This window comes from Zingiber officinale, chromosome 5B (assembly GCF_018446385.1).
Source record: "Zingiber officinale cultivar Zhangliang chromosome 5B, Zo_v1.1, whole genome shotgun sequence".
Taxonomy (NCBI): domain Eukaryota; kingdom Viridiplantae; phylum Streptophyta; class Magnoliopsida; order Zingiberales; family Zingiberaceae; genus Zingiber; species Zingiber officinale.
Genome location: NC_055995.1, coordinates 2593409 through 2621203, shown reverse-complemented (window position 1 = coordinate 2621203; position 27795 = coordinate 2593409). Strand labels below are relative to the sequence as shown.

Here is a 27795-nt window from a genome sequence, read left to right as displayed (position 1 = left end):
TGATTTATCCTCTTCTAAAATATGTGAGGTCACCCTAAAAGAGCCGCTATCGTAATGATTTCACTTTTTTCCCCTACTATACATGGAATGTAGTTGAAATTTATATTATCATTGAATGATGACTTCATTTTGTTATATATTTAATAAAAACAAGTTGTTAGGTACCCAATTATTTCATTATCCTACGATAGAAGTAAAAAGTGAAAACATTGAAGAATATTTCTCTTCTCCAATTATAGTAATTAACCTAGATATTTTAATAATTATCAATCTTTTGAGGTTGACCAACTGCCTTTAAATGTGCTAGCTCTTCTTCTCTGGAGAATTGCCACTGATTAAGAGAGGAGGCTTACTTAATTGCCTTGTGATGGGGTGCAATATGTGTGAGAAGCCAAAGGTGACCAACAAGAAGGGCTTGTGGTCTCCTGATGAGGACCAGAAGCTGAAGGACTACATCCTCAAGCATGGCCATGGCTGCTGGACATCAGTAGCCCTCAGAGCTGGTACTTTGTCTTGTCTTCCATACCATGTTCTCTCTTCTTTTGATTTCTTTGAATGAGATTTTACAACTTTAAATTTGTCTCTAGGCCTGCAAAGAAATGGAAAGAGCTGCAGATTGAGGTGGATGAATTACCTGAGGCCAGGGCTCAAACGCTGTGCTTTCACTGCTGAAGAAGAGTCGACTGTTATGAAACTCCATGCCGTAATGGGCAACAAGTAAGAATTCTTTAAGAATCAAAAGGAAACAGAAATTAAGATTGTTGTTGTTTTGTTTGTTATCTGAAAATGGCGGCACAGGTGGTCTCAGATAGCAATGCATCTGCCCGGAAGAACTGACAACGAAGTGAAGAACCACTGGAACACCTATCTCAGGAAGAAACTCCCCAAGGTCGACAACCGAAAGCCGAACCGAGTACCGGATGAGAACAAGAGCCCAATTCCAGTTTCAGAATCCAACCAGCAGCTTCCCCTCCCCAAACTTCTTTTTGCAGACTGGATACCGATTTTCGGCGACAATGGCTCATCGAATTTGGAAGGTGGGGGGATAATGAGTCATGTTCGAACAGAATCGAGCTCCAACTCGCAAGTCTTAAGTCCCGAGCTTTCGCAGCCTGATGGTGTTCTTGGCTGGCAAGACTCGGGCATCTGTGGAGGACTTCAGCCTATGGAACAAATTTCAGATGTCAATTTCCATGATCTATTTGCTCTGACTGAAGAAGCATACACTCATTTTGAGTTTAATCAAGCACTGCTTTTTTAATCTGTAGACAAAAGAGATACATGATTTGTGTTCGAGTGAACATTCAATTTGTTTATAAGACCTTGCGATCTCATTTACTCGATCAAAAATACTATTCGACAAAATTAGAAGAGATATTCGTGTGCTAAAATACTGTTTCACCACCAAAACTTCCCTACTTATCAGAACTCTTTCACTACTTTATTATTTAATAAATAAAGTTATTGGAGTCCTGGAGAGTTTAATTATTTGGTCAATGTCAAACGAAATTGCAGAATTATTGCAGATTCCGTGATTAAACAGTTTAGTTTGAAACTGCACGCGAATGGATTTCTGCATATTCTTTTCACCACAAAAGCATTGTTTTTTAATTTCACATGCACAATGATTAAATCCTTGTTGAAGAATAAAGTATGTTTCAGGACGAGGCAGGTAGGTGGTTGTATTATGATACCAAGCTCCTGATTTAATTATGAAGTTCCTCATTCAATAAAATGAGAAGTTTTCAAGCAGGGGCAAGTGGCTTCGAAGCCACCAAAGGATTCGATTAGTTCCAATAAAAAAAATATTTAAAAAAAAAGTGGAATGGTCAGAGTTGAATTGTATTTATTTTTTCTTTCGGATTCAACTGAAACTACTAGCTAATAGTAGGACAATTATTTGAATGATTTTTTTTTTTAAAAAAAAAGTACTTAGCAAACAACAAAGGCTGGATGCCTCAAAAAAAAAATAGAATGAACTAGAACATTGTTCTGAACAAGATGATAATTCTCGGGAAGGAGTTACAGAGGTTTCTTGCATAAGGTACTTGTACAACTTAATTTATCATAGAATGCTTAAAACCAAGATGATTGTTAAATAGATGTCCAAGGTTACAACTCAATCTTATATGTGAATACCAAGGAATACAGAAAGCAAGCTATTTGGGTGGAGATCCATGAGGAAAAGGTGGCTGTCGTGGAAGCGGATTTCCAGTGTTCCCTCCTAATGGCATACCCGAAACCCGAATATCCATCATCCCAGGCTGCAAGGAAGATCAATAAACACTTGTAATCTGCATGAAGTTTATTTACATGGCATACAAGTACAAATGTAGAGTATAGTTAGACGGTCAACCTGGAATCCTGGAATCGGAGCCATCTGCCCACCTTGTTGCAGGCTGAACCCACCTAGCGGGAAGTTCTGTAGCCCGCTTGTTGATGCGCCGTGAACAGTTTGCAAAGCATTGGCAAAGGCTCCTACGGGAGGGGCATTGTTGGCGGAAACAGAACCTGTGTTCATCGGATTAATTCCCATCATATGTCCTTGTGGCAGCTGAGGAGTCAGTCCTTGCATCATCTGAAAGAGAAAAGATTTAGACTAATTCAAGAGTATCATAATAACAGAACCAACAACAATCATTTAAGGTATTTTCACATGGATCTTAAATCACTTAAAGTTACAGACAAACTAATTGTTTTGATAACTTTTTCTATGGATGACATGTAAAGAGCACCAGAACTAGAATGAACAATCAATGCCAAAATCATGACCAAAATGTTCATACGTTCAAATCACACCTACAAAGGATCATCCTTTGTGCAAATCTAGTTTGTATATTTCAGAGTACATGAAATAAACAGAAATCTAATATCTGGATTATTTTATGCAATGAATGTACCCTGCAAAGATTAAAAGAAATCAGAAAACACTTCTATTATACACAAGGTGCAAAACCAGATAAGCTGAGCACAGACATCTGCTGAACTTGCAAACAAAACGTCTGATTAAGATGCATCAATAAGCAAGGAATCTGGTCCATGACCTTCTGAGTTACAAGAATGTAGTGACACAGAATTAAATTTTTTTAATACAAATTAAATTATGAAGAACCAGATTCTACATCATTAGCTATTGCCACGTGGGGAATCCTAAGTCCTAGTCTGCACAGACAACCAGAGGTTAAGTAGTTTGCTTCCATGTCACAGATTCTTAATTATCGGAAGATTGATATAGTAAGTCTTAAGCCACCCCATAAGCACATGGTAAGCACTAAGTTCTTATACCAGTAGACTTTTTCTAGGAAGGCTTAACAGGGCTGCGGGTAGTTTGCCACCCTCCAGAAACAAATATTCAATCATGGTAGCCAATCCCCATGTAAGTACACTTAAAAGGCTAATTATCCAAATAAAAAAAATATAAATTTGTATATTTTTTTTCAATCGCAAATGCTACTGATTAACAGAGTTCAGATCATTACCATATGATTTGGGAAAGGTGGCATAGATGGAACCATCGAGGAAGGCATGGACATGGATCCTGGAATTGAGCCAGATATACCAAGAGAATTAAGAGGAGGTGGTCGTGGAGGAGGTAGATGAGGAAGTTGTGGTACATGTGATGGAGGCTGCAATTGAGGCAAGTTTGTAGACGGCATTTGCTGTGAAAATGGTTGATGCTGCTGGTGAAGAGGGGGAGTTTGCTGGTAAATTGGTTGCTGCCCAGATGCTAAAAGAGATGGATGAGGGCCAGGTGGAAGAGGAGGTGCCCCAGGAAGCATGCTACCAGGAAAAGACTGCCTCTGATCCCCTTGATCAGATCCATCAATTGATGGGACAGATAAAGGCATGGCAGCCCCAATACCAGGGATAGTTCCTTCATTTCTTGATAACCCAACGGCAAATGGTCCAGGAGTTGAGGGAGGTTCTGATGCCAGGAAACCACCAACTGCCCGGCCAGATATCATGGAGTTCTGATCACCATAACCTGGAAAATCAACCAAACAATAAAGTCCAAATAACATGAAGTGACGACAAATAAATTAAATTTTTAAAACAAAATGTTGAGAGAAATCTTGACAAAATAACTTGAAGACTGTAATGCCAACCAGCAGTTGGACCGTGGCTGTATTTATCTCGACTAAGATCTCCAGGCCTATTTCTGCACCAAAATTTGGTCGTATGGTCATTGCTCCCACTGCAGCCATTAGAGTAGAAATTAGTGAAAGACTGACAAAGCCTACTTAAACTATATAATTCACCCATTCAAATGCGCATAAATGAAACAACACTAAGGTTTAAAATCTCGACGCATGTCGAGATTTCAATCCCAGACTGGAATGATAACAGTTTTAGTATCATGTCGTGCCGATACAGTTTCGGGATTTTTTATTTATATATAGTACAACAACAACAACCAAGCCTTTTCCCACTAGGTGGGGTCGGCTGTATGAATCATTTTACGCCATTGAGCTCTATCTCCTATTATATCATCATCTATATTTAAATAAATTTTATCTTGTTTTATTGTTGCTAACCAAGTCTTTTTTGGTCTTCCTCTTCCTCGTTTAATATGCATGTTTATCATAGTTTCACATCGCCTAACTGGAGCATTTATTGGTCGTCTAAGTACATGGCCGTACCATCTTAAACGTGTCTCTCGGAGTTTTTCCTCAATAGATACAACTCCGACTTTCTCTCTAATGCTCTCATTTCTTTTTTTGTTCATACGAGTCACACATCCACCTTAACATCCTCATCTCTGCAACTCTCATCTTCTACTCATGTGCTCGAGTCATAGCCCAACATTCAACTCCATATAACATAGCAGGTCTAACTGCAGTTTTATAGAACTTACCTTTAAATTTAAGAGGTACTTTACGGTCACATAAAACACTCGACGCTCCCCTCCATTTCACCCATCCTACTTGTATTCTATGTAAGACATCTCTCTCAATCCCTCCATCGTTTGCAAAAATGATCCTAAATATTTAAATCTCTCGATTCCGGGCAACTCGTCCTCTCCTATCTTAACAATTGTTTCATTACTTCTAATATTGGTTTTATATAATTTAAAAATTAGTTGTATATTGATTTTATATAAGTCCTCAATTATTAAACTTAATATTGTTAGAAAATACAATTAAATATAATTTTCTTTAAAGAAAATTGATCTATCAATAATTCAAATTAAAATTGATACATCGTAATTATATAAATTAATTATTTATTCATTTAATTAATTATTAATTTAAATAAAATATATTTAAAATAGTAAGAAAAATCAGAATATCAATTAAACAGTAAAAAATACAAAATAATAAAAAAATTATCAGAATATAAATATGATTTATTAGAATTTTTAAATAAAATTTGAAAGAGTAAAAAAAGAATTTTCATAATAACAATTAATAAATTTTATTTATTTTAAATATATTTTTTATTGGGATAATTTAATTAGGATTTATGAAAGCATATTTGAAATATCACTGAGAATTGTTTGAATTAATTAAATATTTTTTTTTGGAACATTAACAACATTGCATTAGCGTGCCCGGTCCGTGAGGTGGCGCCAGAAGCATCCGCGTTGCTTTGGCAGCACTGGAAGCATCGCGAGACGCCTCTGCCAGCACTGGAAGCGTCACAGGAAACCTCCACCGGCGCCAGAAGTGTCGAGGGACGCTTCCGATGGCGCAGACACGTTCCACAATCGTCGATCGCGTGCAATTCAGTGACACGAAATTTATTTGCGTGCGGTACCGGTTTGGCTCCCGCACCAGAACAGTAAATTCTGACAGTTTCAGGCGGCACGACACGACATTGCAAACTCTGAACAGCAAAAGGAAAAGGAATGAGACTTTCTCAAACTGTTTACTATAAATTACGAGGCCAATTGAATTTGAGTGGAATAAATAATGAGACTAATATGAGTCTGTTGTAATACTCATCAGTCAAGCACCAAACATACAAGAAAATTGTCCTCACCTGTTCAGCTAGTTGTAGGTATTATGTGGATTCAAATTTATGCTAATCAGGATTAACAAAATTGATGTATGCAAAAAATAAGACGTAGGTTCCAACATGTCAGGTAGAAGAAATGTCAACAAAAGGAAACTATGATTTTTGTCATTTTAGGAGAGTAAAGTTTGACATCGACTATGAGATATGAGGTGTTGTAGGAAAAAAAACAATAACTAATCTTTCCAAAGTCCTACAATTAAGGATGGATTGGGAATGCTTTCCCAAAGCCCTTTGCAATGTCGAAGTACTTTGGGAATGAATTATAGTATTTGTTAAATTTATGCCTAAAGTTATTTTTTCCAAAACAACCAAAATCACTTCCTTATTGTTGGTGGAAATGTACATTCCAAAACTTAGTGCAAGAACTAGATAAAATTAGTAAAATACTATCACTAAATATTATATTTATCAATATCAAATATTATAGTCCGATAACACATTTACTTAATATTCAAAATAATGTTTAACATTTTAATATTTGTACTCATATTTTATCAACACAAAATAAAATTTCAAAAAATAAATTATTACCTATATGTTTGCATAAATTATATTAATATCTACAAATTATAAAAGATTCTTTTTGAATACTATTTAATAAATTATCTACAATACTAATCAAAATATTTATTATTAAAACGATAAAAAAATATTGAAATAATATTTTAAATAGTTAAAATAAATGCAATGACCTAAGAGTCAATAGCACATAAACCATAAGATAAGACCAAAAACCACTGGGATGATAGTTTGGATTTGTATGCGTCACAGGAATAAAATGAAGTCATATGGACATAGAAAACATGATTTAATAAATGATTGCGGTCACTGATAAAGAGATGCAGTATCAAGCATAATATCTTATTGCCTTGTACGTAGAGAGCACAAAATTAGGAATTATGTATGAAGAAACTAGAATGATAGGAAACTGGAACATCTATGTGATACAGGAAAAACACTACTAGAGTATACATTTAAACACATTAACAAACTTTCGCTCAAGAGTATAAACATTTAAACAAACCTGCAAAGTAGATATCCAATTGGATGCCAAGCAAGATCCCAGACACTGTTATCATGGGCACCAGGAATTTCAACCTGGGGAGTTTCATGCCTGTGTAGCAGAGCAATTGTAGCTGTCAAGATTTAGAGCAAGAAAGCACACTTCAATTATGCATGATTTGAAGCCGTGGTCCAACACTGTTGCAATAACAATCTAGGCTCAAGTGGTCATCTACCAAGACGTACCCACCCAATGTGATGCAGACAACAAAAGAGAATATTCAAGACCATATATCACCAAACACGAAGAGTGTGTATTGAACTAGATAGCATACCAATAGAAAAACAAAAATTTACCTATATGTAATGAACCAAATGTATTCCAATTGACTAATCCATTGTTGAATCAATACTAAAACCATAAATGTATCCTATGTAAGTTAACATACACACCTACATAACATGGTAAATGTGTTATTACAACTTATTAGAATATAACAACAAGCCCCATGCCTGACTATTTAAAATCAGCTACATGGGACCATAAAGTTGTTGCTTTGTGACCTAAAGGTCACGGGCCATAAAGTTGTTGCTTTGTGACCTAAAGGTCACGGGTTCGAATCCTAGAAACAGTCTCTTGCAAAAAGCAAGGTAAGGTTGCGTACAATGGATCCTTCCCCGAGACCCCACATGGCGGGAAGCTTTGTGCATCGGGCTGCCTTTTTTTTTTTACATGGGACCAACACATCCCACCTTAAATTTTCCTTGAGACTAAAATTGACTCTCACATAAATTTGATAAATAAGGGGGAAAATATTGTCTGGTTGATAGTCATCCAAAGAATAGCTTGGTATAGACCACAAATGTCAAGGTAAATAACAGATATAGACCATCCAATAATTAATTATTTAAAGATCCAATGCATATACATAAACATATATGTGCAAAAGTATGAGAATGATTAGGTTAATTAAAATTCAAAGAAAAGGTTAAGAGGCAAATGCAATGACCAGCATGCAAAAGAATATTTCCACTCAATTTCAGTTTCAGCAAGACATACATGGGTGTAATAGTATAGAGCAAATAGCTATGGATGGGCAATTCAATGTTAGGATGGGCATTATGTGGTGATGAAATTTCCCAAAGAAACACAGTTAACAATATGCAGAAATAGTCTTTTTCATAGAATCCATTATGTCAAACAGTTTGTGTGACATGATAATGGAGTGGAAGGACAAATAAAACAAGCACTACATTCACGGTGCCAAAACAGATGACCATAATAAGCATTTAGGAAACATGCTAAAAAAAACACTTTAATCATTAATTATTCATGAAAAAAAAGAACGAAGAAATAAGCGAAAATGCAGAACAATCAGAAAAACAACCAAATTTGCTAGAGAATGATGGTTTGCTTAATAATGAACTTACCCAACAAGCCAATGAAAAATTGAGCCATCAAAACTCCCACTGGTGAAGTACTCTTCATGAAATGGATGCCATTCCAAAGCTAGCAAAACAATATTTCCACAGAAAATACGATGTTAGCAATCATGTGATTAAAATTATTGAATGATGATGTCAACAATATCTCATGATCAAAATTGTATAGATTAAATAATGATCTAGCCATCTACAGAGCTAATAATAAAAAAGAATGACCTAGCCATCTAAGTGGAAAAATAAAACACTCAATGCCATATTTAAAGTAAAAATAAAAAACTTGATACGTAGTGAATAATTTACTAACCATTCAGAAATAAGCACAATTGTTCTAAGTAGAAATAAGAAAATGGATGCCATATTTAAGTTGCGAAAGAAAGAAAGAAAATCAGAGATCGGCTGATTTACCAAAAAGAGTGTCAAATTGCTAAAGAGGAAAATTTAGACGTCCAAGTACTTCAAAAAAATCTAGCAGATCAAGCACACCTTGCTGGCAGTAATTCCTGAATCCTGATTGTGACATTGACTCAAAAAAGTTGGAGCTTTCAAAATAAAATTTTGCAGTTCCTAGATTGCCTATTATGTTTTGAACCAGAGTTGACTTGTTAATGAAGGACACGTGAAAAATATATGCAGGATTAAATGCTGCATCAGTTCATACTTACCAAACCATAATTTGCAAAATAAAACCTAATTGTCTATTGATGCGGAGGTAAGTAGGGGCCCACGTGGCAGACCCTTGACTCAGTCTACAAAGGAGCCATGTGGCATGACTCGAGACTTGGTCAACATAGACTCCACATGGCATGTCAACCACCAAGCAACTCGACCAGCAGAGTTGTCGACCTCCCAACCAACCGACTTCCAAGCCAATCCGACTCGCTGAGTCATCAAGTCAGTAGGACCGAGCCCCTATTCCAACCAAGTTCTACTAACCAAGTTCAACCAAACACAAGAAGGCATGAAGCATGATCCCCACTCCCCCATGATCTCTTCTCCACCTCCCCATGATCTCTATGGGTGCATCACATTTATAAAAGGTTCGGTACATGCTCCGCAAAAGAGGGCTCTCTCCAACTCTGCTTCACGTATTTTACTATTTTTCCTCTACTATCGAAACACCATGCTGACTTAGGCATCGGAGTGGTTTGGGGAACTCCCGGCAAGCCCTTTGATATTTGTTACTCTCCGCAGACTCGACTCCGCTTCGCCACGCCACAAGAAGAAAGCAAGGAGAAGGCTTCAACGTCATCGTGCCGGGTTGCTTCGTGTACTTTTATCGCTACAGCAACGAGGCGAGATTTCTACATCCCAATATTATTTGATATTAAATCGGATCAAATTGGCGTCGTCTGTAGGAATATGAGCGAAAGACATTGAGGTATTTTTTGAGCCATTTGAACATGTTGGATGGAAGAGAGGGACCTTCGACAAAAAAATTCCATCCTCGCGAGTTGTCCCATTCGGAAAATTCCAATTCCAATTCCCATTTTCGCATAATTTCAAATGCTTTGAGAAATTTTTAAATAATATCTTGCATGTTGCCTGGTGATTTATTATTTCTGTGCAGTCAATTCAACGCCAACAATGTCGCTGCCCTAACCGTGTTTTGTAGGCTTTCCGTCCTCGCCCTAATCGCCTCCCTAGAGCTCTCCACCGCAGGTTTCACCTTCCAGACCGGATCTGTGAGTGTGCCAAATGGACCCCGTCAGCCGCAACTTTCTCACCTCCACCTTCCTCAGCGAGGGTGTCGCCCGACTAACCCTTGAAGATACGCACGCCATTGGGGGTGCCCTGATGTAGTGGGTTGTGCTGTCGGATCTCAACGTCGCCTGGGATGTCTTGCTAGGAATGGCCATCAATCGCAACAACAGGAGACGTCGTATTTTGACTAGTCAACATAGAGCCATGTGGCACGACTCGAGACTAGTCAACATAGACTCCACATGCCATGTCAATCATCGAGCCGACTCAACTAGCCGAGTCGCTTACCTCCCGACCAACCGAGCCGATCCGACTCTCTGAGCCATCGAGTTGCCGAGTCAATAGGACCGAGCCCCTATTCCAGCCGAGTTCTATTAACTAGGTTCAACCAAACACAGACATGGGGCATGATCCCCACTCCCCCATGATCTCATCTCCACCTCCCCATGATTTCTATGGGTACATCACATTTATAAAAGGTCAGGTACAAGCTTTGCAAAAGAGGGCTCTCTCGTATTTTACTATTTTCCCTCTACTATCGAAACAGTGTGCTAACTTAGGCATAGAAGTGGTTTCGCTGGGACTCCGACGAGCCCTTTGATGTTTGTTACTCTCTGCAGACTCAACTCCGCTTCGCCACAAGAACGCGAGGAGAAGGCTTCGATGTCATTGGATTGCTTCGTGGACTTGTCACCTCGGCAATGTGGCGAGAATTCTACATCGCAATATTATTTGATCTTGGACCGGATCATCTATCATAATAAAAAAAGGAAAACACATAGAAAAATAATATAAAATTGTTGGATGTATAAGATAAGAAAAAGTTCAAAAAACCCTATCAATCATGAACATTATGTTTTAGTATATTCAAGAAATTAAGAAAATTAGTCTAATTTTACCTTGTCAAAAATAACAATTTCTTCATAACTCCTAAGAAATCCAATTCTCTATGGACAAATTCAATTTGATAATTCTCATTGAGTTCATATCATTTTATTTACTTGATATGTTTTTCAGAGATATAGTAAGATTATCTCCATTTTTTTACATATTACTATATGAAATATTATATGGATTTAAAGTTTTAAACACATCTTATCAAGAAATAAGTATTGAAAATAATACAAATATTTCATTATTACTATCTTTATTATTTATCAAAGATTCCTTCAAATTATTGATACATTAATAAATAATACAAAAACATATACATTAGTTACATTTGCTGAAAATATGATTATTTGATCAATAGTTCAAATAATTAATAATTTCGAATTAAAGACATCAGAACCATATAAAAAATCTCAAATTATATTATTACAACACATAATAATCATATTTCCTATCAAAGATTAAAGTTTATAATTAAGATACTAAATTTCTATTTATAGGTTTAGAAGAGCCTCATTATTACTCTTACTATATATCTTTTATTATTAAAATAATAATTGTTAGTTATAAACCAAATGAATTATAAAGATTATATTAAAATGTGGTACTTAATTATTATGTTAAACTCTTATTATTAATTTACTAATTCAAAGTAATAATTATACTAACAACACTAGAATCAAGGTATAGAATGTTATTCCGTGCCACCCGTCACGGCTTGTTTTTATCGTTCTGTCGGGTGGGCGAAACCGGCACAGAAGGCATCCCTAGCTCGGCAACGCCGGAGGAGTCGCGGACGCCTCTAGCAGTGCCGAAAGCGTTGGGACGCTTCCGGAGGCGTCCTGCGACGCCTTCAACACTGAAGGCATTGCGGGACTCCTCTGGCGGCGCTGAAGGCGTCGCAGGAGGAGTTTGGTGACCCTTCCAGCACCGCCAGAGGAGTCCGACGACCCTTTCGGCGCCACCGGACACCCCCGCAATATATTACGGGCCGTGATTTCAAGAAAAAATTAATTATTTTATTTAATTAATTTAAACAATCATTAAGAATGTGAGATATTTCGAACAGACTTTTATAAATCCTAATTAAATTATCCTAATAAAATATATAAAAAATATATTTAAAATTAAAATAAATTTAATAAATTTTATTAATTATTCTTAAAATTTATTTTTTTTATTATTTTAAATTTCATTGAATTTTTTTAAAAAATTCTTTAAAAATTCTTTAAAAAATCTAAAAAAGTTAAAAATATATATATAATAAATTAGATTTATATTCTGATAATTTTTTATTATTTTATTTTTTTTACTTGATATATTTTTTCATATTTAAAATATATATTATTTAATTAATAATTAATTAAATGAATAAATAGTTTATTTATATAATTATTATATATAAAGTAATATCTTGTATTAATTTATATACTTCTTATTATAGATAGATCCATTTTAATTCGAATTATTGATATATCAATTTTATTTAAATAAAACTATTTTTAATTATTTTTTCTAACAATATTAGGTTGTTTGATAATTGATAACTTATACAAAATCAATATACAACTTATTTTTATATATACCATAAACATATTTATCTTATAATTACTATATATAAATAAAAAAATATCGAAATCATATCAGCACGCTACGATACGATACCGAAACCGTATCGTTCTAGTCTGAGACCAAAATCTCAGCACGGATTGAAATTTTAAACCTTGACTAAAATAATATAAAAATATACAATCATATTTAAGTAGACTATTATCTTTTATTAATCAGTTATTATGAATTGGAAACTTAAGTTACCAATTTATTGAACTTAAGATACTAATCCGATTATAATTGAGCTACCCAAGCTTTAAAACCACACATACTAGAGTTTCAATCCCCGAGGATTAGAAAAAAATTTTGTGCCATTAAAGTCACGGAGACAAATGGTGTCAGTCAATCCAACAAGGAGCAAGAAGGAAGAAATAATGGAAGAACAAGAGTAGGAGGAATCTTACATGGAGTCGTCGTTGGCATTGGGAGAGTTGCAATGAGGGCATAGGGCAGACACTATGTTACAAGTCAAGCTTAGGTGACTACTGAATGTTGTTGACTAGCTCGCCAAGTAGAGAGAAAAGCTCAAGAAGTGTCATGGAACAATAGAAATACTCGCAGCTAACTTGATAATATGAGCTTGTGACGAAGGATCCGCCCCAAACCATGAGTTTTGGTGCTTCTCACATGTCTATCAGATGGGCAAAACAAAAAAAATATTTTACATGATGAACCTTCTTATTGTTGCAACCAAAGTACTAATTTATTAATATAGAAGATACAACTGCTTACCAACACAACCCTGCCCCGCCCACGCATCACTAGTTAATCCTTTATCATGCACATCTTTCTCTATGCCCCACTCAACCATATACATGCAGTGTCTAAGCTCCTCCCCAGTATGACCCTTGTAAGCCCACCACTTCTCGTATAGGTCTTCTACATCTCATGATTCCTTCTCCTCACCCTTCATTGCTTCTCACCTTAACCACAATTTCTACTGATTTCTCTCAATTTTTGCTAATTCCTGCTTCTATTTGCAGATTTTGACATTGTCAATGTCTTTCTCTCATAATCACTTAATCTTATGTGAGTTTTCCCTAGATTTCAGGCAAAATCAGATCAAATGCGGCAATCCTAATCCAAATTGGCAGATTTGGATGGTTAACTTTCCAAAACTATGGACCAAAAAAAGGAGCTATCCCACAAAGATCAGGAAGAGTCAAGGTATGCATCAATCCTTGGTAACTCAAGACACAAGGAACATGTTAGCATTGTATTAAGGCTTGCCCCCTCCATATTTGATCAAAGAAAAGAAATTCATGAATCATAATTCTAATTGACAGATTGTATATCAAAATAATCTTAGAAATTGGCACTAGCCATAACACATTATCAAAGTACAAGGAATAAAAGAATGTATAGAGGTTCTTTGTGCATTGTGTTATGAAAAAAAAATGCAAGTGGAGAAATATTATGGGTTGATCTAACATATGGGATTTAGAAATCTTCTAGACCTTATAGCACCTTGAAAACCATTAAAAACATTCAAATTAATAGCATGTAATTTAAAGACCCAACCAAAATAAAATCGCATGGTAATGTGGTTTGACCATTTTAGATTGAGATGGGCAGACTTCATCTAACAGCCTTAATACAATATGAAAAGTTATAAAAGATAATATAAAAAATACAGAGATTTAAAAAAACATAATATTTTCAATGGAAAGAGAAAACTAGTGTGAAATATAAATGCCAACTTCAAACCATAAGAAAAAACATTAATCATAAATGCCTACAAGGGAAAAAATAATAATACCAACCAGTGACATCCTTGGAATGCCCACGAAACGACTCAAGCTCCTTCATGGATCTAATATCATAAAGCTGAAATCAACAAACAGCATTCCAAACATTAATATTAACAAAAATAAAACTCTAGAAAAGAGAAATAGCAAGAACTAAATAATCTGTAAAATCAACATCTGGAATAAAAGAAATGAATGCAAGCTTCAAAATATAGACAGAAGGTAAGGTGAGCTTCATTTAATTTTTCTAAAAGAACTAAATTAGTAATCGGCACTCTGTCTTGCATTATAAGCAAATAAGAATATGAGATATTCTGTGCATGGTATTACAATGGCAGATGTTTGCTAATTTCCTTAATAATTTGTTGTTATGTTCATCCTAATCTTCACTCCCTCCTGGCATCTCCTCTCCAGCCCTATCACTGCCATCGGACAACCAAGGAACCTCCGATAAGTCCTTCCTTTGTTTTCTTTCTTTCCCTTTTACTTTATTGCTGACCTAAAGTACAGTGCACACAATGTGTGGGGTAGTGATAGCTGACCAGTATCCAGCATGAACAGAGACGCAGAGACCTTGGTCCAAGGGATCTAAAACCTCTAATGTAATTACAATAATTTTTATGAATTAAATGGTTTTTAAAATAAATATGATTCACTTAAAAACTATTAGCTATGTAGTGTTCTAGCATAGATTCAAAACTAGATATGTGTTTTGACCAAACAAATATAAAAGCCTATATCTCCACCAAACAAATAACATACAAAACACTGCAAAGAAAATTATAGTTTGTCTTCACCCTAAACAAATCAATAAAGTTTGGCATCTAAATTCTTGCATTGCCAAAAAAAGTGAATTATCTGTCTTAAACCAAAAGAATATTGTATATCCTCAATATTGACGAACCATTTTTGAGTAATAATATACCATACTTTATCCAGATTTATAGCTAGACAAAATACATATTATTAAATTTGGACTGCAACATAAAAGAAACCAACTCTTCTTGTGCAGATAAAAGAAAAAGAAAATAGGTGATTGACACAAGTTGAAAGATTTTCTCTAAAAATATAGTCAACTAGAGGAAATTATGCCTACCTTAATGATCTGATCCTTCGAAGCAGTCAGCACCCAGTTACCATTTTGGTTCCATTTAACACAAAGCACAGTATTCTTATGGCCGTGGCTGCAGATCAAATCATGACTTAAACCTAAACAACCTACATAGTTGTAAAGATAACAAAATGGAACTACACATACAATGAACAGAGCTCTTTCCCTGTTTTAGCATCCCATAATTTTATAAGATTGTCCTTTCCCCCTGACACAACAAGCCAAAAAAATACATTAACACAGAATTTTCAGAAAAAATAGCAGAACCAATCGAAACATCAAAATATAGAAAACATACAAACCTGACACAAGTAATGATTTGGTCGGGTGCCAGTCAACACTCTTGACATCCCAACCATGGCCTGCCTGAGTTCAAAGCATGGAGAAAGAATCCCAAGGTTATTTTGAAGAGAGTAGTGATTATAACTTGTGCATACCATTTTATTTGAATATCACCAAATTAACAGGTTGAAAACATACAAGTTGTACTAGCGAAAAACTTCAAAAGATTGGCATTCTTCAGTATACCACATAATAACATAGTACCCTTACCTACTACTTAATGATTTGGTGTAAAACAATAAAAGCAACAGTCATTATGGTCCCAACTATTTATGCATGGCCTCACTTTCTCTTGCCATAGAACAGCCCAACATAGGGCAATTTATTTAGATAAACCGAGGGTCCTGCAGATATCCTCATGCAGCAGAAGATTTCTGAGGGCTCCTCTGCCTCTCCTAACAGCAATTCTCCTAATCCCAACCAATGCATTTACAAGTTAATTATTTTATAGCAACAACATTGTGACTAGTCAAATAGGAGTTCTAAAGGCCATAATTAGCACAAACCTGCACCATATTTCCATCTCAAACAGGTTGCTTCCCGGTCTCTAATGAATCAGAGAAAAGGGCAGGGATTTGAGAGTAGTAGAAGTGTACAACGAACAACAATTTCTCACCTTAACCAATAGAAGGTTTACACGGTAAAGCTTGGCTAGAATATTAGGGTAGGTGTCGCAGGGTCAAGATTTGAGCAGTGACATTGTCAAACTCTTAGGCTGTAAACCAGCAAAGAGATTTTCCTAATTTTTGACTGAATCCTTCCTCATATGTTTTGAGGCTCTAGGTTATGGTAAAACAAGTTACTACAGAAAAATGGTGAAAGCCTGCAATAATTTCAGTCCAATGGAAAGACATAAATGCAACACATATAGCAACAAGCTTTGTATACGTTCAGCATTTTCATTCACTTGGACACAAAATGTACAGAAATTAAAAAAAAAAAAAAAAAAAACAGTCCATCAACCATTGCTTTACTTCTTCCCATGTAAACAAGAAGTGGAAGCACGATGAAAAAAAAGAAGTGAGGGTTATGAAGAAGTGGAAGTAAGATGAAAATGATGGATTATGGAGGACCAAACAACACAACAGAAACAAGGTATTCTAGAATAGTAGAAGGTCTAAAATGTAAACATGCTGAGCATCTATATCGAACCTCATCTTGTTACAATTGTCTGCACTTAACCAACCTTGAGCTATTAAATGCTTAACAAGAAGTGGCGTAAGCTGGTAATAAATAAGAAACATTACCAGTTAATGATCTCTCTTCCTGGCATCTTGCAAAGTCCCAAACCTTAACAGTTGTATCGTCAGAGCAAGAACAGAATTTCAAATCTGTTCGACAAAAACTGTTGAACACATATCAACTCAGGCAATATAAATAACATCTGAGCCAAAAAATTTATGTACATTCAAAAACATAACATACCTCAAGTCTCGCACTGATTCTTTATGTGCCGTTTTGTTGACCTTCACATTATTCATGTTACTCTGCCAATACCTAAGTTTTTTTCCAGAGGTAAACATACAAAATAGAGAGTATGAAAAAGTAAATAACTATAATAAATTTGTAAGGTAGCAATGTCATACTTGATTGCACCACCATCATCTCCAGTAACCATCCAATTGTCATTGTGACTCCAAATCATTGACCTGATTGCATTGTCATGAGCCTAGAGAATAAATATACATCAGAAACAAGTCCATTATGAATTTCAAAACTAAACACACAAATGGCACCTGAAGAATCATTTCAAAATTGAAGGATTGACCATTCCATAAAGTAAATTCACCGCTCTGTGATCCAGTAATGAGACGTCGGCCTGTAGGAGCCCACTTCAAGATAGAAGATAAAGGCATTAAAATCAACCAGTGATGTATGTCAAGAAAAAATACTGAAACATAAAGAAGGAACAAGTACTAAATCCCAAATTTTAATCAATGATTAACTAGTAGCAATTAATCATAACGAGATTAACTAGGGCTAAATCGATGATTTTGTGCCTGAATCAGGGTCTCTAGGGGTTAATTTTAGAGTAATAGGACTCAATTATGGTTCAATTTGAAGTTCTCTACCTTGCTAAGGCTGTCTAGAGAGATTTTAACACACTAATCCCTTGATGACGGCTCTTTTAGTGACAGATTGGGTCACTCAATGACAAGTGGACTTTAATTACAAATGGTCATCGTCACCAGCTGCAAGTTGGTTGTTTAGTGCTACTGTGATCTTATTGTAGATCCTGAGTGGGCGGACAGGCAGGTGGGTGGGTGTGGTGGTGAGGATGGAAGACCAAAAATTATTGAATCAGGAAATCTTCATTGGAGGTGGGGCATTATATTATGCAGAATGTTCTTGCTGGATTAAGCTATGTTTATGATGTAAACAGAACTCTTATGTTATCTACATGGTGTAATTGAAAAAGGGACATTGTGGAACATCTTTTAAACAAAAATAAAGAACAGAGCAGAGATTTTAGCAATAGTATTAAGCAAAAAAATACAATATGAGAAAGAAAAAAAGTTAAGGCAAAAATTTCAAGATCAAAACCAAGTCTTCATTTTTGTATTTCTGGACGAGCTCCGAAGAAATAGAAATTCTTGCAACTTACTAGGACTTTATTAATGGAACACCTATTTTTGTTTGTTGAGGCATGAACAAACTTGGCAGCATAACTTATGGAAGGGTTGTCTGCATATGCAACTGTTGGTAGGATCTGCACAAATAAACAACTTCAGTAACAAAAATATTTGCTGGATCTTTCAGAGAGACTTGAGAAGTCACAGTATTCCTGCCAATGATATTTCCTACAGTACCACTGTTTAATTAATCATTTTGGTCAGCCAATATGTATGCATAGGTACATTGACTTCCATCAAGCAGTCAGACAAACATGCACTCAATGGAAGAGAGATTAAGTAGGCACCTAATATGCAAATTGTATATTGCTTTAATTACCAATTGCTCCTGAAAGAGCCAATTGAGTTTGAGCCACCTATTACCTGATGAACTCCCAACCAAAAACTAATCACCTCCTGCAGCGAAAAACCATGAAGATCCCAATGAATTAACTCTTCATACAACCTATTCCCTCACCTCATATAGCATTGACAATAGAAGGTCACATTCCTGACTACTAGTCTTCCTGTTTCCTTGTCATCAGTAGCAAATTAAAAATGCTAGGAATCTAATAAGATACTTGTCAAATAATGCTCTTCCTAAAGAAGATTAATGTTTCATACACAATTAATGTTTGACGTGTATTGGGTAGAGACAATACACTTATTTGTTAGTTAAGTTTTGGGTCTTAATTGCAACTTATTATCTCTTATGATAGATGTAGGCTCCTTTTTATGAATGATTTATATTGATTAAGTCATTGACAAGTAACAGCAACATGAATTATTTTTACAAAAATAATACTTTGATCTCTTTAGTAAGACCTGCATGCACGAACTATGTGTCCCAATTGCATATTGCATGGACACTTTTGAAAGTTGAGAATTCAAAAGTTTCAACAAGTTCTAATCGTGTTTTGAAAACATTTGCATTGTGCCAGAAATTGCATCATTATGAGTGTAAAAAATGTGATGAGACATCTAAAAACTATAACCTATTAAAGTTGGATATTTTTCATTAAAGGAAGTTCCTAATTCCACAATAAATCCATCTATTTCACTACTAAGTTGTAAGCTAAAGCAATCAAGGAAGCACTAAAGAAAGTTGCTTTATTATATAATCAGGAAAAATTGCCATAGCAAAAGGAATTGTTGGCCACAGCAGATCGATGTCAAGCTCAAAAAGAAAGTTGTTGATCGTGATCTGGGCATGCTGCTGACAGATCTGCAACCAACTTAGGAAAGAAGAGGAGAGGAATGGAAAATATTTTTCATGTAACGAGCCAAATAAGGGAAAATAATTAACTATCTTGTAAAAGTTTTCCTTGCAAAATGTTTTACAGAGACAATATTTTGCAGAAAACAGACAAACCCATAGCGGCAAAAAATAATAGATTTAAGCAACAAAGAGAAGTCACCAAAAAATGTGCCCAAGATAATTCTAAATGGATGCTTTGTTCTTAACCAAATTGCAGAACATAGTATTCAAAAATATTGGAGAATCAAATTACTAACATCCAAGACAGCAGCTGGAGTAGGTTGCAAAATGGGTCTGTCTTTGACATCCTGCTGCCACATGCGAACCTGCAAACATTGACATAAAAACATTAGACAGAATCTCTAAACAATTTTTTTATAAAAAAAAAACTTATGATATAGAATAGCAACAAAAAAAAGTTAGATAATCAAATCCATGAAAACCCCTACCTCTTCCACCATGCATCCAAACATCTAAAGAAGGAAGATGAAAAGTAGGACTCAGATAACAAGTAGTCAAGAACTACTTGACAAGGCTAAGAGATCAGATAGATCATATCATCTTGTAGTTGTTCGAGAAAAGGAAAAGAATACACAAATTCACATACTCAAGAAATGAAATATCCTAGATAAACAGAAAAATAGGCAATACATACAACATGGTCAGAACAAACAATTGCCAAATTCACACACTTGAGAATGGAATACCCTAGACAAACAGAAAAATAGGCAATAAATACAACAAGATAAGAGCAAAATTTACCAAGTTAAAGACATAATTTCATGACTGTTTAAACAACTCTGCCAGCATTCTCATAGAATTTCAACCAACAATTAGGATATGGTGCAACCAACAATTCCCAACAACAAAGCAGGATACAAAGCTACTTATCAACGATATAAAAAGTAACCTGCATATATCGAACAACAGTGCTAGTATAGTCCACGGCTCGCCTTTGAACAACTTTTCGCATTCTTCTAGCCGCAAAACTGTCTCCATATGCTGCAAAATAAACAAAGATTTAGACCTAGCCCATGTAATTGTTGCTCTATGAGACCAAGTAGATCAAGATTCAAAAACAACAAACTTGAAGACTAATATACTCCAACACAAATGGCCTATACCCGTAGTCCATATATGTCACTCGAAACGACCAAGTTGATCAAGATTCAAAAACACCAACTTAAAGACTAATACTCCAAGCAATGAACGTCAAGAATAATCAGAACAAAGTAAAGATCATAAAAATCATGTTATCAGTTAATATATATGTGCAAAAAAGCATTGAACTACAGAAATTAAAGTTTCGGACTGGAATTAAAGTTTCGGACTGTAAGAAATCAGATACGCACTAGCAATAATCATTGGAATGAATTCCATGAAAGCGTTGAACTACAGAAATTAAAGTTTGAACGAGCTACTCCAAGATTGTGCTTAGATTCCAAAATAAAAAGGTTCATGTTCCCATTCACCACACAAAACAGAACCGAAGAACCATCTGAGAAAAGCGTGGAACTAACTGTTTTGATAAGATCCTTTAATGGATCTTTTCAAATAAATCCATTAACTTTATTTCCTTTTTTAAAATAAGTTTTAGACTTTTTCTTTTTTATTTTAGATAAGTTTTAATATGACATTTTCTCATGAAAATGTATTTTTATTTTATTTTTCTTTTACACCTTTTCTTTTGAAAAGGTAGTTTTATTTTATTTTTCTTTTAGACCTTTTCTTTTTGAAAAGGTAGTTTAGGTCTCTATTTAAAGAGACGTTATGTAACTTGGAAGATAAGTAATTTCCCTTTTAATTAATCAATTTCGTTTGATTATTGGAGGCCGATCCCCTCGAAGCGATCACCCTATCCCCTTTTCCCTTTCTCTTTCGATTTTTTCACGTGATAGGCCCCCGGGTTCCTATCAACTTGGTATCAGAGCAAGTTCATCTCATCTTCGTCCTATAGTATCTCGCAGCAACTTCAACAAGCGCATGGTCTTAACCCGACTTCAAGAAAAGAAAATTCACTCTGTCATGACGACCGGAGGATCTCATCCTGACGCCAAATGGGCTCTGGAATTTGAAGCTAAGCACGAGACAAGGATGGATAAACTCGAAAAAACTATGGCATCGTTGGTCACAATAGTGCAAGAATTGAAGGATCGTTTAGAAGCAGATTCCAGCTCAAGCATACTAATAAAAAAGGGAATAAATCAACAATCTCGACAACAACATTATGACCAAGGAGCAAACTCAAATGAAGATCGAGAGCACAACCATCTACGTATAAAGGTGGAATTTCCTCGCTGGGAGAACAACGATCCGATTGGATGAATTTCAAGGGCTGAAAAATATTTTCGCTTCCACGGCACGTCGGACAATGCAAAGGTAGAACTAGCATCTATAAATCTTGAAGGCGATGCCATCCAATGGTATGACTGGCTTGAAGCATGTCATGGGCCTCCAAAATGGGAGGAATTCAAGGAAGAACTCATTAATCGATTTGGTCCCTCCGGTTATGAGAATGTTGATGGAGAATTGGCCAAAATTCGACAGACTTCAACCGTACTAGAGAACCAAGGGCGATTCGAGCGACTCTCTAATCGAACTCGTGATTGGTCAGAAAAGCAACTACTGGGCACTTTTATTGAAGAACTTCGCCTTGATATACGACGAGAAGTAAAAATGAATCAACCCCGCACCATGAAGGCTGCCTTATCCTTTGCACGACTACAAGAAGAGAAGATCAATGAGGAAGGAAGAAGAAATAACAAGGTAATTCGTGAAAACCCATCACATTATTCAACACCTCGTAGATTGACAAAAGAAGAGATCAAGGAAAGGATGGCAAAGGGATTATGTTGGCATTGCGATGAAAAGTGGCACCGTGGTCATCAATGCAAGCAAAAGAGGATACTGATGATTGAACCAATAGAGAACTCTGAGGAAGAAGATGATTTCTATGAAGGTGAAACACAAGATAATATCAACGAAGTACAAGATGACTCTATGGCAATATCAGTACATGCCTTAGAAGGATTACAAACTCCGCAAACAATGAAGGTAAAAGGATTCATTAAAAAGCAACCAGTAATGATACTTAGAGATTCAGGGAGCACCAACAATTTTCTAGACTCAACCTTAGCAAGAAGGCTTAAACAAAAAATAGAGCGAGCATCTACATTTGATGTTAAGGTGGCGGATGGAAGATCACTTACAAGTCCAGGAAAATGCGAAGGTATTAAAATTATCTTACCAAATTATGAATTAATCACAGATCTTTTTCTTCTACCCCTGGATGGATGCGATATTGTACTTGGAGCACAATGGTTGAGAACATTATGAGACATAATATGGAATTTCTCTCAACTAACAATGCGCTTCCAAGATCAAGGAAAAGAAGTTTGCATCAGAGGCAAGAGACAAGATACTATCACATCAATCAGTAGTTATCAGGCAGAGCGGCTATTAAAGAAAGATTGCTCCATTTTTCTTATGCAACTCTCCATCAAAAAGGATCATAAAGGTACCTTATATACCCCTCCAGAATTAGAGACACTTCTTTCTAAATTTTCTATGATATTTGCTGAGCCAAAGGGACTTCCTCCATCACGTTCACATGATCATCGTATACCTCTAATACCGAGGAGTGCACCAGCAAATGTTAGACCTTATCGCTACCCTTACATACAGAAGGAGGTAATTGAGAAGATTGTACAAGAGATGCTTCAAGCTGGTATTGTTCGCCCAAGTGTAAGCCCATATTCATCTCCAGTACTGCTTGTGCGAAAGAAAGACGGAAGTTGGCGAATGTGTGTAGATTATCGGGCACTCAATAAAATTACGGTGAAAGATAAGTATCCCATCCCCATCATTGATGAATTACTTGATGAATTAGGAGGTTCCTCATTCTTCTCAAAATTGGATCTTCGCTTAGGCTTCCATCAGATAAGGATCTATCAGCCGGACATTCCAAAAACAGCCTTTCGAACTCATGATGGTCATTATGAATTTTTAGTCATGCCTTTCGGTTTAACTAATGCACCTTCTACATTCCAAAGTTTGATGAACGATATTTTCAGGCCTTATCTCCGCAAGTTTGTTTTGATTTTCTTTGATGATATCCTTGTTTATAGTTCATCATTCGAAGATCATTTGCATCACCTTTATAAAGTACTCACTCTTTTACGTGAGCATTCTCTTTTTGTGAAAAGATCTAAGTGCAGCTTTGGGACAACTAAGGTGGAATACCTTGGTCATATTGTAAGTAAAAAAGGAGTAGCTACTGATCCCTCAAAGGTGCTAGTTATGAAGGAGTGGCCCACCCCAAAGAATATCAAGGCATTACGTGATTTTCTGGGTCTCACAGGTTATTATCGTAAATTTGTAAAAAATTATGGAAAGATTAGCGCTCCACTAACGGCTTTGTTAAAGAAAGATGCATTTAGATGGTGTCCTGAAGCAGAAAACGCATTTCAAAATTTAAAGGAGGATATGACGACAACACCAGTTCTTGCACTACCTAATTTCAATAAGCAATTTGTCATTGAAGCCGATGCATCTGGAGTTGGAATCGGAGCAGTACTTATGCAAGAAGGACAACCATTAGCTTTTACTAGCAAGGCATTATCTCCTCTACATCAACAGATGTCAATTTATGACAAGGAAATGTTGGCTATCATACATGCCGTTACAAAATGGAGACCCTATCTTCTTGGCCGACGCTTTCAAATACGAACTGATCATAAGAGTCTTAAGTTCATCTTGGATCAACGTATCTCAAATATGGATCAACAAAAATGGATCAAGAGACTTTTAGGATATGATTATGAAATCGTTTACAAGAAGGGAACGGAAAATACAGTAGCTGATGCTTTATCTCGCCTTCCTAACCAAATAGAGTTCACTGCTATATCCTTAGTAACTTGCAAAAACTTGGAGAACATAAAAAAAGAGCAAAAGGAAAATTTAGCGGCACAGGCTCTCATCCAAAACATATTACAAAATTCATCGCCAGAACCCCACTATTCTTGGGATGGAGAAATTTTACGATATAAAAATAGAATCTTCCTTCCAGCAAACTCAGTTGAAAAGGAAGTAATACTGGAGGAATTTCATTGTTCACCAATTGCAGGGCATTCTGGCTTCCTACGCACGTATAAACGGATTTCAAGAGCTTTCTATTGGAAGGGAATGAAGAAGGATACCAAAAACTTTGTTGCTGAATGTGATATATGTCAAAGAAACAAAGGAGAAAATGTAGCAAGATCAGGTCTTCTTCAACCCCTTCCTATACCTGAACAAATTTGGACAGACATTTCCATGGATTTCATAGATGGGTTACCCACTTCACAAGGACAAAGTACTATCATGGTGGTCGTTGATCGTCTGACAAAGTATGCCCATTTTTGTACATTATCGCATCCTTATACTGCTGCCCGTGTTGCTCAAGCATTTGTTGACCATATAATCAAACTACATGGTCTACCAAGATCTATTGTCACTGATAGAGATCCGGTTTTCACAAGTAAATTTTGAAGAGAATTATTCCAATTGCAAGGTACTAAACTTAATTTTAGCACATCCTACCACCCACAGTCTGATGGACAAACAGAGGTTGTTAATCGATGTTTAGAGAATTATTTACGTTGCTTAACTGGTGATAGACCCAAGGAGTGGGTTCGTTGGCTTCCATGGGCAGAATGGTGGTACAATACGACCTACCACTCAGCTACTAAGATTACCCCATTTGAGGCTGTTTATGGATGTATACCACCCTCAGTTAGCTCATACACACGTGGATCAACAAATGTGCATCAAGTCGACCAAAATCTACGCACAAGGGACCAAATATTGCAACTTTTGAAAAACAACTTATGCGATGCACAAGCAAGAATGAAGCAATTGGCCGACATGCATCGTTCGGAAAGAGAATTTGCAATAGGAGATTGGGTTTTTCTAAAACTACAACCATACAAACAAGTTTCAATTCGTCGTTCAAACTCTATGAAGTTGTCACCGAAATTTTATGGCCCTTATAAAGTGATGGAACGTATTGGACCTGTTGCTTATCGCTTGGAGCTTCCACAAGATTCTAAAATACACCCTGTATTTCACGTGTCTTGTTTAAAGAAGAAACTAGGTGATAAATTTACTCCTCAACAACATCTTCCTGAAGTGAATTCAGATGGTGAAGTTAAATTTCAACCTTATGCTATTTTAGAAAGGAGACTTGTGAAGAAGAACAATCAAGCAACGGTTGAGCTATTAATTCAATGGGACAATTTATCTATCGATGATGCAACATGGGAATTATATGATACCATTCAAGAAAAATTTCCAGAGTTTATTGATAAACAACCTTGAGGACAAGGTTGTTTTGAAGGGCGGTAGAATGATAAGATCCTTTAATGGATCTTTTCAAATAAATCAATTAACTTTATTTCCTTTTTTAAAATAAGTTTTAGACTTTTTCTTTTTTATTTTAGATAAGTTTTAATCTGACATTTTCTGATGAAAATGTATTTTTATTTTATTTTTCTTTTACACCTTTTCTTTTGAAAAGGTAGTTTTATTTTATTTTTCTTTTAGACCTTTTCTTTTTGAAAAGGTAGTTTAGGTCTCTATTTAAAGAGACGTTATGTAATTTTGGAAGATAAGTAATTTCCCTTTTAATTAATCAATTTCGTTTGATTATTGGAGGCCGATCCCCTCGAAGCGATCACCCTATCCCCTTTTCCCTTTCTCTTTCGATTTTTTCACGTGATAGGCCCCCGGGTTCCTATCAACACCTTCCCTTCTAATGTTTCCTTTTGAGTGTAAATATGTCATGGCAATCCTTATCATGGCGGTTCCCTGAAGGAGGAACAGCAGGGAGTAGTACCTTCTCGCATTTCCTCCCTGAACCTCCTCACCCTCCCAGTCTTAACAGGAACGACAAGACATCTCAGAGGACAAAAGAAAGCTATTTATGTATTTGCTAGAGGCATCAAGGATAGCCTAACGAAACACTAAACATCGACGGTCTCCATCGACACCTCCCAGCCCCTCTGCTCAAGAGGCAACATAAAAAAAAATGAAAGACAGCAAGGATTAAAGGCACCGAACTAGAATTCTAACAAGACTACCTTCGTAAGGCGCCGGCGTCCGAGGGAATTCCGGCGCCAGATTGGTGGAAGAAGCTGACGGCTGCCGCGAGGGTGGAGGCGGCACTCGAGGGAACTCCGGATTCTGCGGTGGGTCACCGTACATCATCTCCGACAGCCCACTTCGGAACCGTAAACCCTAAATCGCAAACGGATGGGAAAGAAAAAGACCTGGGTCAGGGGTTTGACCCGGCGGCCTGAGTTGTAGGTAGTATCAAACCGTTCGGTCCAAAGTGTAATACTTGAACCAATTATTATTCGAGTCATTTCACGCCATCTAATTTTGTGTTTAGAGTTAAATATACTCCTTAGTTAATTATCATAAAATGGTTCATCTTAGTCTTTTTATTTAATGTTAACCATTTGATATAATTAATTACTGGATCAAATTTTTCCACACAATTTGTCTTATTAATTAACTAAAAAAATAGTCAAGATATTATCTAAGCATTTTTAACCTATTTGATCGTAGAAATTGCTAAGGGCTTTCCTAATAAACTTCCGGTCTACTTTGGCATAAGGCCTTAATTTGGCATAAGGCCTTAAATAAGCTAAGTCAAGTTAGAATTTTATACTGTTTAAGTTTAGTTGTTAATATTTGTTAAGATAATTAAGTATAAAATGAACTAAATTTTTAAAATAATTATTTAAATTTAATTTTTTTTTTTACCAACTTGAACTTGATTCAAACTAGATTCATTTAATAATAAATTCAAACTAGATTCATTTAATTATTATTGAGCTCTCAATTTAAGATTATTTAAAAAATTTACATTTTAAACTTATTTTAATTAATAATTAAATTTGATAATACAAATTTATTTATTCATTTTGAAACTTTCTTTCTATATTTAATCAGTTCGGATCCTCTGTCCCCGTGTCTCATTGTCGATCGGACGGATCAGATTAAATATCAAGG

General features: G+C 35.8%; 2 protein-coding genes across 2 annotated transcripts; one reads left to right on the top strand and one right to left on the bottom strand.

Annotated features, from left to right (window-relative positions):
• Positions 1 to 323: 323 nt before the first annotated feature.
• On the top strand, positions 324 to 1324 carry LOC121987200 (MYB-like transcription factor EOBI). Its single transcript, XM_042541094.1, has 3 exons — positions 324 to 503; positions 588 to 717; positions 799 to 1324. Exons 1-3 carry the CDS (start codon positions 368 to 370, stop codon positions 1259 to 1261), a joined length of 729 nt encoding a protein of 242 aa, XP_042397028.1. The 5' UTR covers positions 324 to 367; the 3' UTR covers positions 1262 to 1324.
• Positions 1325 to 1987: 663 nt separating this feature from the next.
• On the bottom strand, positions 1988 to 27062 carry LOC121983914 (flowering time control protein FY-like). Its single transcript, XM_042536611.1, has 18 exons — positions 26859 to 27062; positions 20651 to 20742; positions 19998 to 20066; positions 18476 to 18580; positions 17607 to 17702; positions 17457 to 17539; positions 17296 to 17367; positions 17118 to 17215; positions 15831 to 15890; positions 15676 to 15736; positions 15514 to 15601; positions 14433 to 14496; positions 8452 to 8530; positions 7043 to 7132; positions 4107 to 4195; positions 3480 to 3985; positions 2357 to 2578; positions 1988 to 2264 (listed from the first exon to the last, which is right to left on the bottom strand). The coding sequence occupies exons 1-18, from the start codon at positions 26983 to 26985 to the stop codon at positions 2160 to 2162; spliced, it is 2106 nt and encodes a 701-aa protein (XP_042392545.1). The 5' UTR covers positions 26986 to 27062; the 3' UTR covers positions 1988 to 2159.
• Between the last annotated feature and the right edge of the window lie 733 nt (positions 27063 to 27795).